The 17,285-nt window shown below is 33.3% G+C and overlaps 1 protein-coding gene across 2 annotated transcripts in view; it reads right to left on the bottom strand.

Annotated features, from left to right (window-relative positions):
* EPHA3 (EPH receptor A3) overlaps positions 1-17,285 on the bottom strand; it is a 353,983-nt gene that overhangs the window by 328,361 nt on the left and 8,337 nt on the right. For both annotated transcript variants that reach the window (XM_002928416.4, XM_034657068.1), the window contains exon 2: positions 6,612-6,676. In XM_002928416.4, coding sequence (XP_002928462.1) covers positions 6,612-6,676 — 65 coding nt within the window. The remainder of the gene's footprint in view (positions 1-6,611; positions 6,677-17,285) is intronic.

Raw genomic sequence — 17,285 nt, 5'->3', positions numbered from 1 at the left:
ATAATCAAATTTTTTTCAACAAATATATAATGTCAACTTAGTTATCTTTCTTTGTTTGGGAAGCTTTTATTTTTCATTCATTCAGGCAATTTTAATTTATGGACAAATAACCCAGGACTCAAAATGTGGAGAATAAAAGGGGGAGTTTCATGATGGAAATTGGCTTCACAGTTTTCAGCTTCCTGGCTGAAATAAGTACCAGTGAAATAATTGCATTAATTAGAATTACAAGCTTTGGAGGTACAACAAAGAACAAGGAAGATGAGCTTAACAGTGTTATGTGCTAGACTGTGGGGGGGGTTATGAGTGGGTACGGGGGGGGGTGGCAGGAGAGTGGCATGTGGAAGACTCAGAAGGTGTCCCTGAAGGAGAAATATTAAAATTTTGAGGAAATACTCATCACTTTAAAGTTTGAAATAAATTAAAGTGGATACCCAATTTTTGACATTCATGCACATTTTGACTCTTTCAATTCAAAATATAAGGCCAAGACTATATGCACACTTTAGTCTGCAAGATTCAATGGCATAACAACTACGTGATGTCAAAGGCCATGTCTGGGGCTCTTAACTAAGAAGAAATGTCAGGCAGTACTATCCATTTTTCCTTCCCCTATATCCAAATCCAAGATATCACATATAGTCTGAGAGTTAAGATTTGAAGGGGAAATTCTCAAATTTATTTAAGAATAAGAAATGATATTTGTATAGCTCTTTCACATGCATTATCACATATATTTTGTCATAGATAGGTACATAGAAATATCTTATTTGCTCAAATATCATTTACTCCAAAGTGCTGTGATATAGAAATTATTATTATTCCTTTTTTAAAAGTGAAGACAAATGTTAATGAAGATTAATCGGCCTACATCAGATCATACAGCAATAAATGGCAAACCCAGTTTTCAGACGCAGGTGTCCGATCCTAAACGATGTGCATATTCTATTTTACTACTCTGCATATGACCTTCGACATCATACTAAAGCACTAAAAGAGATAATCTGGAGAAATACAAATAACATAATACAATTTGTAAAATAACATAAATACAATTATGCATTGCTGTGGATTCCATTTAGAAGTTAAGATATTTGATTAGGAAATTAAACATCGTATTCTTTCAGAATTCCTTTAGTTTGAAAGTATAAGCAATACTAAGAGTGATCTAAACAAGGAAAATTCTTTTACATAACTCAGTGGTTCTGCCATGTCAGGGCTCCAGGCTAATTTCTAATTCACTGGGTTCTACTTTTCTGGTCATGAAGGGAGTGCAGCTGCTCCCGACAAGGACACTGGGCCCTCACAGGGCAAGCTCCGGAGGCATAAAGTACTTAGCCTCTCCCCATGTCTTTTCATTAGGGGGAAAAATTTCCCAGAAGTCACTGGAATTCTGCCCCAGCATCATCGGCCTCACTTATTCTCGCCTAAACCAATCCCTAGCAAAATGACTATGATCACGATTAGCTCTCAGACAGTCAACACTGGCCCCACAGAGTCACAGAAGGGCCATTTTCTAGGAACACATCAGAAGGTGAAAACTTAAACAATACAGGTGCGCCATTCTCAAGAAAAAGCCAGGAAACAGATGTTGGGTGGGCAAAAACAGGGCCTCTTTTCCAAAACAGCCTTTTGTTTTTGTTTTGTTTGCTTTTAGTTTGTTTAAGTACATTATCATAAGTAAGGCACCAATAAATGTCTAAGGAAATCTTTAAGGAAAAAAAAATTCTAAAGAACTTTAAAAAAAAAGAGGAAGGTAGAAAATTAAAAAAAAATTTCCACAATTACTAATTTTGAGACTTCTTTCTATCATCCGCTAATCTACATGAATCACTCATTTCAGGCTGCGCTTTCTCTATACTTCCCCAGCCCTCTCCTTTTTTAAAAAAATTTATTTTTATTATGTTCAGTTAGCCTTAGTTTTTGATGTAGTGTTCAATGATTCATTAGTAGCACAACACGTTCCCCAACCCTTTCCTCATGCTCTTCTCCTTATCTGAGCTTCTGTAATTAAGTGAGCTGAGACTCATGATTCCTTTGTACCATTTGGTCAGCATATCAATACTATCTTAATTATACAGCTCTATCTCTCTGATCCCTCTTCTAGAATGATACATATACTAAGAAAGTTTATGTGGTAGATTGGCATTATCAATCAATCAACCAGTCAATCAATAAATTTAAATACTAGTCTTATTTAAGCAAAAGACTCTTTAAAGTTGTAATAAAAAATACAAATGGGCTTTTACATATGTAGATTGTCCTCTAAATCAAAGACTAAAGTACTGATCACTAAAGTTTCTGAATATAATTATACCCAATATGCAAACATTATAATTCACAGTTCATAAGGACAGTGAACATCATTGCTATGTCTGCTTTATGAAAGTGAATAAACTTAGTGCCAAAAATTATCCATGACAAATAAAACTCTTATTAAAAAATAAATTGTGTTCATAATGCCCGATAATTTCAGTTTGCAAACTTCGAGTATTATTTTCAAGAATTTCATTTAAAGCATTTAGAGGGGTGCCTGGGTGGCTCAATTGGTTAAGCACCTGACTCTTGGTTTCAGCTCAGGTCATGACCTCATGGGTCATGAGATCAAGCCCTGCCTTGGGCTCCACACACAGCCAGGAGTCTGCTTGAAGATTCTCACCCTCTGTCCCTCCCCCTACTCACACTTGCCCTTTCTCTCTCTCTCCGTAAAATAAATAAATATCATTTATTATATTATACATTATCATAAGTAAGGCACCAATAAATGCCTAAGGAAATCTTTAAGAAAAAAAATCTAAATAAATAAATAGATCTTAAAAAAAAAAATTCATTTAGAGAAAACCAAAGTCTCATTAAATTTCCTCCACTCACTTGGAGAATTTTTTCCAGGCCTAATGGTATAGTACCAAAATTTCCTACCAGGTCTTCTCTAAGATTTGAAGCACCATTTAAAAATAGAGATAGAAATACTCCTCCCAAGAAAATTACATAGGTTAATTGTAAGGTTTTATGGATGAATACAACTCTGGGGGAAAAGGGGAACAAAAATAGTAAAGAACATACATGGAGGAATGAGTCATCCTTGGGCCTTTTCCCCCAAATATATTAATTTTATATAGCTCTGGTATGCAATCATTTTTTAAAAATTCATATTGCAAAAGATTTGGAATTTGGGTGGGAGTAGGGTTGAGACTTAGACAAGTTGCCAGCAGTCTCCCAATTTATTTTTAGTGACCACAGCCCCTGACGGAGCACCATTATTCATCCCCTAAGTAAGGATTTCTCAACCTGGGCACTGTCATTTTGGACCTGATCATTCTTTGTTGTGGGAGGATGCCCTGCTCATTGCAAGATGTTTAGCAGCACCCCTGACCTTCCACACTAGAAGCCAGCAGTGTCCTGCCTTACCAGTTATGACAACTAACAATATCTCCAGACATTTTCAAATATCTCCATGGGGTCAATTCAAAATTGCCTCCCTCCCTATCCACCTCCCCCATCACACCGAAAACCATTGCCCTAAATTAAAAGAGTAGGATTTTCCCTGCTATTTCCAACAACATGCATGGATCTTGAGGGCATTATGCTACGTGAAATAAGCCAGCCAGAAAAAGATAAATATTGCATGATATCAGTATTTCATGGAATTAAAAAAAAAAAAGTCAAACCCATAGAAACAGCGGAAAAATGAGTGTCAGGAACTGGGAGGTAGGAGAAATAGGGAGAAGTAGGTAACAGAGTACAAACTTTCACTGTACGATGAACAAACTCTGTGGATAGAATGTAAAATACAGTGAGTATAGTTGATAACACTATATTGAATAGTTGAAATATGCTAAGAGAGTAGCACTTAAATGTTCTCTCTCACACACACAGAAGCAGGATTTTCAGTTATTCAGTATGTTATGACATTGTTATTACAGTTTTTTTCTTCAAAGTTTATATTCATATTTTAGTTAACCTAGGAACAGATGCACTGCTTTTATTAGAGTTTATCAATTAAAAAAATAACAAGTTCAAAATTGTTTCCAGCTATTACACGTCATTTTTTACCTAAAAGCTATAGCAAAGATATCACTATATTTTTAACTATTTCCTTTAAAAATAAAACACAGAAGTAATCTATTTTTGTCATATTGAAATGGCAATGATTAGGCAATAAAAATAATTAATTATATCTAAAAGCATAAGCAACTGTAAAAGAGAGGATGTTAAATCCCAACACTTAATTGACCATGCAGTCCTTTCACTCAAGAATATCATCAGTTTCTCGGAAAGAAATGAATATTAATTGAACATTTTCCAAATTATGCTACTTATTTCATCACGGACATTACGGTTAACACAATACACAATTTAAAGGAAAAACATACCATACAACAGTACAGGATAATAATTCATATCTCTCTCTCTCTCTTTTTTTTTTTTTTTTGCTTTCATGTCTTGGGATATTATAAATATCATGACCTGTTGGGGAGATGTTTGTTTTCTCTCTGCAAGTTTTAATAACTCAGAAAACTCGGACAGCTGTTTTAGGCTATTTAATGCATCAGAAAGAGGAAAGACACAGCTGCAAGGAAATGCACCAGGAAAGCAATGAAGAGGAAGCCCAAGCTCGTGGGGTTGGCTCTCTGAGGCAACAATAAGCCAAACGAGAACTGAAAACTGTTTGCTGATAAAACCATAAGAGTATGTAGACAAAAATGAGGTAGGAAATTGGGCAAGAGATTGGAAAAGCTGAGAGAGGTGAGTTATCCTATGTAGTGTTTCTTAAATTTAATGTGCTCAGCAATTCCCTGGGGACCATGTGAAGATGCAGCTTCTGATTCAGAAAGTCTGGGGCAGGTCTTGAGAGTCTGCCTATCAAAAAATCTCTGGGGGATTGATATTGTTGGTTGGTGCATGTACCTACCACACCGTGTGTAGTACAGTTCTAGAACATTCCTACCCACCCCCAACATATCTCTGGAAGCAGAAGAGCCAACTTTGTTTCACCATAAAATCTCTAATATTAACGTGGTAAAGTGAATTCATTTATACAGTATTCTCCCCAAATGTCTTAATATGTAGAAATATATTTTCCTTATAACTTCTTCAAAGGAAATCATGAAATAGACTGTTGCTTTGAAATACAAGTTAATTTCTTGTTGATTTTTTTAAAGCATATATAACTATCTATTGGTAAAATGTTACTGTGATTTTTGCTTTCCATATATCCTTAGGCAGCAAGTTTCTACAGTAGATGATCTGATAGACTAATAAAAAATGCAAATTTCTAAAATCAGAATTAAAATTAGACTTAACGTTAGGATGATTAGTTTTAAATGAGTTTTCCAGCTCAATCTGGACTTTTGATTCACTCTTTATGACTACCAAGGATGTGCTTTTATCCTAATCATTTGATTCCTTTAACACCTATGGGAAAACCAAATCCTGGCTTACTTCATACTCTCCCCTCCAAAACAACTAACCAAGTCCTGATTATGTGATAGGTTTTGGCATTGTGTCAATGTCAAGGTGTACCAGGAAGAGAAGCAGATTCAAAGATGACAGATAGATGAAGTATCCCTGATGTAAAACATCCGTTGGTGAAGAAGAAGCTGGTAGTACCGTAAAAATCAGTATGTTTAGGCACAAAAATCTAAAGACTGAATACCAGCACTAAGTGGAAATACTTATAACCTCTTTGAAAAGAGGATGAGAGTATAAGGAAAAAGAAATAAAAGAAATACACAAATTTGTTCCTATCACAGGTATTTCAAAATAGCATTTTGTATTTTCCACAGGCTATCCTTGGAAACAAGGTATGTTTAGGCACTTAGTACACAAATTTGTAAGAACAAGAATTTCCCAAATGTGTATGACCCTCTTCCCCCCACCCCCCAAAAAAAAAGAAAAGAAAAGAAAAAAAATTCTTATCGCACAGTCTTATCAGAAACATTTGGATCACGAAAATACTGTACACTTTAGTAATCTGTGTCTGGCTTGGTAAAGTACTAGGTACATAAAGAGTTTAAAATTTAAAGGTAGTCAATTTTTTTTTTCTAAATAAAATTCCCCAGTCTTAAGCTGTCATGCTGCAGACACTTGAAGTGAAGAAATTAAGGCAATGTGAAGAAATTAGGAAATAAAGACAAATAAACAAAGAAATTAAGGATTTACACAGTTGACAAATATATCCTACTTGGAATGGTCACCAAGGCTGCTCTTAATGCTACAACTCTGCAGGTCTCCAAATACACACTTTCTACATTACTTGAAATTTTAAATGTCTTCTCAATTCACCTCTTCTGTTCACATCACAAAAAAATGTTACGTGATCACACTCAGATCATCTACATGATGCCAGTAATAATTAAAGGCTTAATTAGTGTCATCAAGCAATTGATGGCAATTGATTCAGAAGGGAAAAAAAAAACTTCAAAATTTTCTATAGTTCCACTGGACACAACTATCTGGCTGTCTTAGTGCATACACTGAATGTACTGCTAAACATAATATGTCACCAGAAGTAGAGGAGGTCATTTTAGAGAACATACCAGTAATCCCTTCTGTTCTCTGTAAGACAATGGACAGAATCATGTTTGTTTTCAATAGTTTATCAGACTCACCCCATGTGATGGGTAAGAGATCCATCCCAGCTCCCCTTGAATTGTTTTTGAATCCAGTAGATTGACTAAAAAAAAACACAAAAACACAAATACACAAATGCATTTAAGAGAAATTATTTCTATTTACCTCTGTCAAGTTAACATTGTCTGCTGTTGGTATAACGATATTAACGTGTTTAAAACACAGGACTCTTTATTTTCTTGATAGGAATATGAGAGAAAAAGAAGGAAATGGCAAAGGGAAAGCAATCACAAGAAAAGTTAAGGAATCAAAACTTCTCTGGCTTTTTTAACTGTGCTTATTTAAAATGACAGATCAATATTCAAAATATTGATAATAATTTCTGACAAAGTTATTATAGGTTTAAAGAAAAAATGGTAAAAATGCAAAACAGGAAACATTAATGCTAACGTTATCAAAATAACTTCGAAGACCATTAAACTTAACAAATTTACATATGATTTTCACTATGAATGAATTTCTTAAATATGCTTCCATAATGAATCAATATTTCTGTTTGTGTCTGTTAGGACATCTTTATATTGTCTGTGTCCAATATGAGTATTTTTTAATACCACATAAATTGCCTACTTATGTGTAATAAAAAAAATGCTTAACTAATAATTGCAAGAGAAACCAAACAAAACTATGTTTTATAAAACTCCCTGGAATAAGCTTTAGTTATTTAAAGAAAGCATTGTTACCCAAAGACTTTAATGATTTTACTCAGTACTCTGCACTATTAAAAAGTCTGATGAGTAATAAGATACAACATGAATGTGGTTGCATTTCGAATACATTATTAAAGAAAGAAAAATCATTTCTTTTTAACACAGAGGGTATTAATTTGTAATGGATTAGAAATTAAATATAAAAAGATACTTCAAGGTTAATTAATAATAAAAGGCTCACTTTGATTGTTGATCTGTTAAACAAATGAAACTATGGTTTCACCTCATCCGTCTAAATCAGAAAGCAATCCCACAATTGACTAATGGAAGATGTGGGGGAAGTTTACACAAAATAGCCATGTATTATTAACACAAACCAGAGCAGGTGAATCAATAAATACTATCAGAAATCATTTTCAGTTTCCATATATACATAAATCAAAATATAATGTTAATACATACAATGCATAAACAGGTCCATGTGTTGTCAATAAAGTATTTCCTGATACGTAAAACGTGCCACCCTTTAATATCCCAAACAGGAAGCATTAATCTTATAAAATGTTAAGTAAAAGAAAAAATATATTTGACAGGTGTTAGAATTTTACATTTTCAAACACTGCTTTTTAAAGGAAGACATTTGGTTATTTAGATGAGTATTAAAAAATCCTCCTACTATTAAGTTAGAAGACATACAATTCTCAAAGTTAGAATCTCTAAGTTTTGCTAGTAAAAGAAAAGCACATAAAGTTAATTACACTGGAATTCCTTAATGATTAAAGATTTTTTTCTCACAATAAATTAATCCCAATGAGAAGTAATTATATTTAGATAAGAGAAGAAGCCAGTTGCTGCATGGATTACATAGTGCAATTTCCATAATGGTATTATTTCCCAGGATATCAGTTTGGAAATGAACAGTATGCTTAATTATACTGAAATTATCTGTCAAAAATGATGTTTAAAAGCCCTCTTCTAATTAATCAATGTTACAGATAATATTTCAGATTAATCAATGTTGGAGAATTTTTGAAAATATGAAAATACATCTTCACCTTCAGAGTAAAGTATCTTACCAACATTCATTCTGATAGATATGTTCAATTGAAGTGAAGCCTAGTTGGACAGTTCTATCAGTCATCAGTTGATTTCTTGAGTTTTACATGTGATTTGCATAGAATTTACAATGCCAATATTCAGAAATCATGAGATCATATTTGCAATCCCTTTAGGGGTATAAATGGTTCAATGTATTTGTGTGTGTTTGTGTAATAACCGAATATGTACTAAATGATGAATATGTGTCACTCAACATGCTAAGATAACTGGCCAATTTAATTTCAATATTAGTAACCAGAGGAAAAACGTGTTTGAGGCAAAGATATGAATATTGTCTCCGTTTAGTAAATGACTGATTGGAATGTAGGTTGTTAACTAAAGAACTAAATACACTTTAGTTTTCTCTGATGATAATGAGGGGGAAAGGACTGGACTAATCACATCAGTGTTTGGTGTCTACTCAAAGGAGAATAGCTAAGCCAAAAAGAATTACATCGCACTGTCGATTAAATAAGTGTAATAGATTAAATTTATTTCATTTACTCAGAAATGGAATTTTTAGTGCATTCCATTTTGCATGAATGAGGAAAACACAATAGCATCATTACTCATGATTCTGATTCTGTTGTCGATCAAACGTAATTACATCTGCCCTGGTTATCTCACAGTGTTGCATCATGTGATGATCAAATAATATAAATGTATTTAAAGCCACCATGAGTTTATAACATGCTATACAGATACAGTGTTCTAGTAAAATTAATACCTTAACTAACAATGGTACCATTTTGGTTTCTGAATTGTATTTATAATCAACCGTGGATATATAACCTAATAGAAAAGAATGGTGATAGCAAAACACTTTTTAAAAGCATTTATTTTGAGTTTATATGGTGCCTTTTGTTTATAGCCAAATAAGAAGAGCAGAATCTAAGAATACTAGCCACTTTAAAGTGAATGATTGCTAAACTGGGACTTCCCAGGATATAACCTCAAGTCTCCTGTGATCTGTTGTGCAGCAGTCTGAGTGTAGTATAATTGAAACAATAAAAAGAGAAATTTAATGGAATTTGAAAGTCAGCGTGTTGTGAGTGATTTCTTTGGATACATCGACTAAATCCAACATTGCAATATAACATATTGAACCTGACACTGAATTACGCAAGAACATGGGTTACTAATGCTTTTCTCTCCTAAAATAGAGGTAGACCCTGATCACAGTGTTTCAGTGGTACCAACATACAAATGTTGGGGCACATGGAAGAAGCCGATAGAATTGTGATGTACAACTACGAGTTTTAATGATGATTTGCAACATGGAAAATTTATTTCAACTGCTGAAAAAATTTTGAGCCCACAATTATGAATTTTAACAAAAAAGAGTTAGGAAATTATTCTTAAGGTCAGATGGAAGATGACTTAATTCTTTAACAACTGCCTCATGGCAGATTATTTTTCAAAGATATAAATTGTTTCTTACCAGTGTTCATATTCTAATGGTATGATCTCCAAATATTTTTGTTTTGTAACAGGAAACATGTCATTTTATTAATTTCAGAATATTTTCTCTTTAAAAAAATATTTTCAATTTAAAGGTTAAAGCTCTTTGGCATATATTAACTTCTTAAAGTGACTTCGACTGGGCACATTTTAAAAGGTTCTGACTCTGAGCAGAGATATAAATAAGTGCTTTTTGGCAAAATCGTATTTGGAAATCATTCTCCAAAGTCTGGTTGGATATGGTTCTGGGTTTCCTTCACATGCTTTACTCTGTTCTGATTGCTTTAACGCAGAAAAGGTGTATGAATGGGTAAAGAGGTCTGCAGTCATGAAAACTGTAAGGGAATCCTTTTTCAAATTCATTGAACTGGCTTTCAGGTGGGCACTAATGTGAGATTCCCTGAAAAAAAGTAAGTGTGGTCTCTGATGGAAATTAGAAGGTGTAGAATGGAGTAGAGGAATAAGAACAATAAGAATGGAGTAAGTTGGCTCAGAAAGAAGGAAACTTTGCTGTCATTCCTGCCACTGTTTTTTACTGTCACTTTTCCCACTCAGCTGGACTGTGGATTTAAGATATCTAGGAGCCTTGGAGCTCCTGGGTGGCTCAGTTGGTTGGCATCTGCCTTCAGCTCAGGTCATGATCCCAGGGTCTTGGGATTGAAGCCCTGCATTACATCAGGCTCCCTGCTCAGTGGGGAGCCTGCTTCTCCCTCTTCCTCTACCTGATGCTCTGCCTACTTGTGCTCTTTCTTTCTCCATCTCTCTCTCTGTCAAATAAATAAATAAATCTTAAAGAAAAAAAAAGATATCCAGGAGTCTTGCTCTCTCTTCTTTCCTATCCTGCATCATAATGGAGAGACAACCAAATAAATGTCCACTCCTTGGTTCATCTGTATTAACAGTGTTATGAAGAATTGTCTGTACCAGGAACTTATACCTCCTTCCCTTCTTAATAATAATGCAATAAAAATTTTTAAAGGACTCGATTATTGAAATAAGTGTTTTTGATAAATATTACAAGCTACTGAGGACAGATTAAAAATTTAAGGTATAAATTTCTGGAATTTTTCACTTAGAGAATCATTAACATGCCAAGATTTTTTTCAAGGGCATTTCAAAGTTCTGATTCATGTGACTATGTGTCCACATAGAAAGACTGAGAATTAAACTAATATCCCATCCTGTAGATTGTTTAAGGGCTGCAAATATGCAGACATTGCTAAAATAATTCTTTTAATTAAATAATACAATTTCTTTTTTTAAATATTGTATATACAGTTTTTATTCTACTTTTTGCCTCAATATTACAAACTTTTTTGCCATTTTTATACAAATATCTTTGGAAACTTTTTTTTTGTTATGTTATGATGGGTATTAAGGAGGGCACGTGTTTCAATGAGCACTGGGTGTTAAATGATATCATTTCTTACTGAAGTGGAAGATCTTTTTAATTACCTAATAACATATCACTATACTTTATAGTAATGCTATTCGTATTTTATGAAATGCTAGTTGCATTTTATGAAAATATTGAGTTATAAAAAATTATCAAATAATTACTTGTAGGTTATCAGAGGGGTTTAATGGCTAAAGAATTTCAGATTCTTATAATAAGAAACATGATTTTTTTGTGAAACCTTCAGTAAGGTGCCTTTAAAGCCAATTGCAAATAACGATAGAACCACTACAACAGAAAATAAACTCATCCTTTGATTATGTCTTGCATTTACTAAAGAAGGATGACATTTCCTTTTCTGTTCACACTATCACTGTCATTGTCCCAGGCACATTTCTTGTACACTACTTATCTTTATCATTTTCATCACTTTCTGTTACGATAAAAAGAGTAACTTTGCTCTAGGTACAGATAGCAGAAGGGTCCTTTAATCTGCTTCTAGGTTGCTCTTAAATGTCACAAATAGAAGAAAATGATACAGGAAGTGATAAATTTTATTCTGGGTGTTGTGATTCTCTGTGTAGTACCCTGGTCAACCATAACATGGAATCAAGAAACCAAGATGTATTTCCTTTTAAAAAAAAAAAAATATTTATTTGACAGAGAGAGACAGCCAGCGAGACAGGGAACACAAGCAGGGGGAGTGGGAGAGGAAGAAACAGGCTCCTAGCGCAGAAGCCTGATGTGGGGTTCGATCCCAGAAAGCCAGGATCACGACCTGAGCCAAAGGCAGACGCTTAACGACTGCGCCACCCAGGCGCCCCCCAAGTTGTATTTTCTGACAGGAGTCCACCAAGGCTCAGCTTTTCACTTTATTGTACATACCAGGATATGTCATTGAGAAGAAATTTAGAGAAGTCAAAGTTTGATTTATGTGCTTACATATTTCAACATAACTTTTACCTACTGTGATCACATATTCTTAATTTAATAGCTCCCACAGGCTTCCTGTTTATATTTATTTCTACCTACATATAACTAAAACAGTTTCAATAGATCGAGATAATATTGTATTTCATAGACTAAAGCTTATATAATTTTTTAGATCATAAATGAAGTCAACTATAACTTATTGTGTGCAGGTAAGTCTTCCTGTAAACTCTCTTAAATTTTACAGGCATTTTGTGTCACGGGAAAATAGTAATTTTTGATAATTTCTCCATCCAGTTACTAGCCAAAATCATTATGTAAAAACTCAAGAAAAAATTCTGTAGTGCTAGCGGTTTTGTGAAAAAAAATCCCTTTTTTCACATGGTATTTTAACGGGTTATTTATGTGATGTAAGTGGATTTCTGGATAAGGTGGTATACTATCAACTTATTCTTTCTTATTAGCTATTCCTCCTGTGCAATAATCTTGGATTTACTTCTATATAGGTCCTAATTATAGAAGAAACTGTAATTAGCTGCCTCATCTCAATCTTTGCCAAGAGCAGGGAGATCTCCTTGGACTCAACACACACAGTCTCACAGTAAGATGTCTGTATTTTAATGACTAGAGTTGTTCAAGGAAATAACAAAAACACAGACCAACATTCTGCTTGAAACCTGGACACTTCAGTAAATGGAAACCCTGTGCTGTTTCTAATGTGTTAAAGCTTTTTCTTTTTTTCCTTATTAATCTGAGAAATATAAAGGTCACTCTAATATCATACTATTATGGAGAAAACAGCTATCAAACTATCACTGGGGAATGTGTTCTTACGACAAATTAGTCCTTTCACATAAATGAGTGGGGATGATCTACTGTCAGTGAAGTTTTAGTGAGTCAACTACCTCAGCTTTAATAACAGGGCCGAGAATAGCAGGTCTCTCTGTTTCTGCGCATTGTCAACTGATATTATGAATCATTTAGACAAGTAAAATGTGTTTCCCAAAATGTAAAAGTTACTAAAAGTAGAACATTAATGATTATATTAACACTGTACTTTTCCAACATATTTTGCCTTTTAAAGTGTTCTGGAAATAACAGAACTCGTTTATTTCTATCTCAGCAAGACTTTCAGACAGATTAAAAAGAGAAAAATGAAAAATATGTTATGCAATTATAAAACTATAAAAATAATCACTAAGGCAAATAGGTGCTCAAACCTTAGCATATACATTTTGCCTTCACACCATATATTGAGGCGGCCTTGGAATAGATTTTTTTTTTTTTTACCATAAAATCTTGATTATCAACCTTCAACTACTAAATGAAAGCTATCTGTTCAGTCAGGATTTAACTGATGGCTGTGAACATGAAACAGAAGAAGCACATTTGCCTTAGTAGAACAATTCTACTACAGCATTTCTTTTAGAAATAAAATACTCCTGGAAGCCCGTGGATATAAGGATTCAAAAGTTTAGCACAGAGAATAGAAAGTGTAGAGATAACATTTAATTTCAATTTAAAAACATTCTCTGCACATCGTTATGCCACAAAACATGTTCTTTTTTTAGTTTCAATAATAAATTGATTTACATTTCTGGAAAAGTAACACCAGAGTCTAGCTTTGGCTTCATCATATTCTGGGGGACAACTATATCTGGATTTTGTGTCACACATCAGGACTGATGTCTACAAAGACATACACACATATAAACAAACTCTTCAAGGTATAAATATGGGTCTTTACAGAGGCCCATGAGGGATCCAATGAGGAATCACATGCTTATCAGTTTAATTCAAAACTTTCCATCTTAGAAGTATGATGCCAAGGGAAGAAATCAAAGTCTTAGTGCTGGGAATAGTCAGAAAACTTTAACCGTATCACTGCAAGAGAAGGCAGAATTAGGAAAAACCTCGATGTGACTTTTCTTGGTAGTATAATCAATATGAACAGCATACAAAAGCTTCTATTTAGGCATGGTTCTCTTTTGACAGGCAGTCATGTTTGTTTCCCAATACTCTCTCACACACACGTGAGTATGCATCTATTCAAACAGAATTGACATTGAACTTAGGTATATGCCAATAGCTATTTCTGAATGTTCAGTACTTTCAAAGGTGCTTTTTTACTTGTAATATACTTATTATGCATAAATTCCAATTACTTTTAAAGTTTTCTAGATCCATGCAGTAAATTAGAATTATAACTATGCTAGCACATGACATTAGACAAATCATTCAATCTTCTCCCCCTTGTTTTTAACTTATTATTATTAACTTTTATATTTAAAAAAAATCTTCTTTATATCCCAGGTGCTCTTCTCTGGGATGCTAACTGCACCCTCTTCTGAAGATTCATATTGCATACATCTATGTTAAAACATGAAACTTTAATATAAATATTCATTTTGTGGTCATCTGTTCCACCTAAGTTATCTTCAAGGACAGAAAATATACTCTTCCCTATAAATTTCTTTTCCAATGTCCAATATATAACTAATACTCAGGTGTGCACTATTTGGTAAATAAATAAAAACAACGAATTATAATACGGAACATGAGTTATTTTTTTCTTAACATTTTCCTTGATTCGTTTTAATGGTTTTTAGATTTGTGGCTCTGAAATTAAATTGGAATTTCGAAGTTGTCACTATTAGCTTAGGGTAGTATACCTACTGCAAACCTGGGCAAACATAGAATAAAATATTCTTAATTAGTCTCCAAAGGATTACCTTTAGTTTTTTTCTTCTCTAATTCTATATAGATTTTTAAAAGATATAAACATTTGGAATAACTTTGGAAATTCCTTGTAAGGAAAGAGAAGGAAAAAATGTCCTTATTCAACATACAAATGTTTAAGGAAAACTTTTCATTCAGATGAAATACATATAATTATGACTGAAAATCATTTTCAAAAAACAAAGACTATCAAGGCATTAAAATTTCAGATCAGAAGTGTTAAGAACACTATAATAAAATCTGAGTTTGTCTTCTTTGAATTATCTAATGTAAATGAGTATTAACTTATCTATGATAAACCAGATCATTAAAGTGAACCAAGAGAAAAATGCTATTCCCTCTTATTCTCCTTCTTTAAAAACATTTTCAAAATTTACAGATAGCTATATTTGATGGAGTTTACATACCTCATAAAAGAATAACAACCCAATATAATTTCTATTTTTAATTTCTATGATTATGCCAGTTCTTTACATTCAGTTAAAATGCGAAACCCACCATAAACAGCCTTGGCATACGAAAGGGAAAAAAAATCACAATTTGGACACAACTCTAACTTTATGCCATCTTTTAATATTATAGGTAGATTAAGGGATCCAGTTGGGGAAATTTTATAAAATTAGATAATGACAAATAAACATGGTTATTTTTATTTTTCCTCATCACCAATTTGTAATTCAGAGAAACAGAACTTCATACCATCTTGATTCTAAAAGGTGTATATTCATTCATAAAATTTTGCCCACTGTGTGGGGATAGTTCTGTTTTGCACAGGGACAATACTATTGGTGACACAGACACAAACACACACACACACACACACACACAAACCTATATATATACACACACAGTGCTGCAAAGCAGCTTCACAGGCTAACTTCTCCTTAGTGTGAAAATTTCCATTACAAGCAATAAATAAATATATCTTTACAAAACCTACAGATTTGTATTAATTGCTAAATTAGATTAGAAAATCAGGAAATAAATATATGTTAACTACTAACAAGCTGTTCTCTGTTGCCTTTAGTCACCCTAAGGTAGATAGAGAACATCTAGATTTCATACTGATTGGAAGCCAACCAACTTTATCATTGACAAAAGTTAATTTTAAAGCCTTATATTTTTATCAAGGGAAGGAAGGAATGGGGGGTAAAGGGCAGGATTACTCTTTACTGGGCCTGTAGAATTTATTCATCTATCTCTCTTTATTATTTGAAAGAAGATAAATTAACCTCACTTTAATGAACATATAGGAAATTCAAGATGAAACCATTTTGATATTCATTAATCTCAGCAATGAAATTAACTCAGGCTCATCCCTTTGCTCCTGTACCTTTTGAGACCCTGCTATGTAATTAGTCAAGATTTTTGTCTTAAAACAACAGGCAACTCAGTTTGGAGACTTCAAAGTCAAGTTTTTATTTTCTTGAACGAGAGAGTTCCATAAACTCAAATGGTTTTAAAATAGGGAAGGTAGTTGTTTACTCTAATTATCCAGAAGCAAGAAAAAAAAGTTTGTTGCTTAACCCTCACTTTTGCTTATGGCAAAATGTGCCAATAGCTTGAGTGGCTGAATCATTCGTTGGAAATATAAAGGATAACACATTAGAATTTTTTTTTTTTTGGTACATTACAGTGTAGAAAGCAAGATACTAAAAGCAGCTTTCTGATTTGGAAGACTAATGTCATCAATATGCTGTTTTTGCTCTTTGCCAGGTTAACAGAATTTATTGCAGAAATTAATGCAAAACATATGTGCTGAAGTACCCACATGAAAAATATAATTGCCACCAACTTAATTTTCTACCTTTCAAAACCCTGTTCTAGCTACCTTTGCTCACTGCCTCCACTTAAAAAGAGTACAAATGTTTTTATGAAAAAGAAGATAAATCATTATAATTTATTTTCTCATCCCCTTAAGTAATTTATAAATTATCTTTTAAATCGGGAAAAGTTTCCACTGGGAATAAAGTCTACTTTTTAGACCATGTTCTATTTTCCCCATTACTGACTTCTACGACAATTCTGACAGTTAATTCACACTCTGTTTTTATTATCTAAAACTCTAAATAATAATATTTGCATTATATTGAAAATTGCCTCACAATCTGTGTATGGAATTCCTTACAAAATCTTTCCAACATGAGGAAAGGAGTGTTGTTCAAGTATCAGGAAGGAAAGACAGAGGTAAAAATGTGTGAAGAAAAGGCAATACAGACATTTTCTCCTATTTTTCTGTCCACATCACATTTTCTTTACATTATTTTCTTGGTGTGTCCCCCACCCATAACTGATGAGTGTAAAAAACTATGCTGTTTCTAAGTACTCTTTGAAGCACTTTTTAAAAAGTACTTCGAAGAACAATTTTTCGTTCCATT

The sequence above is a fragment of the Ailuropoda melanoleuca genome, chromosome 1, assembly GCF_002007445.2.
Source record: "Ailuropoda melanoleuca isolate Jingjing chromosome 1, ASM200744v2, whole genome shotgun sequence".
NCBI lineage: Eukaryota > Metazoa > Chordata > Mammalia > Carnivora > Ursidae > Ailuropoda > Ailuropoda melanoleuca.
Note: the sequence above shows the minus strand (reverse complement) of the source record. Positions and strands in the feature narration are given on the sequence as shown.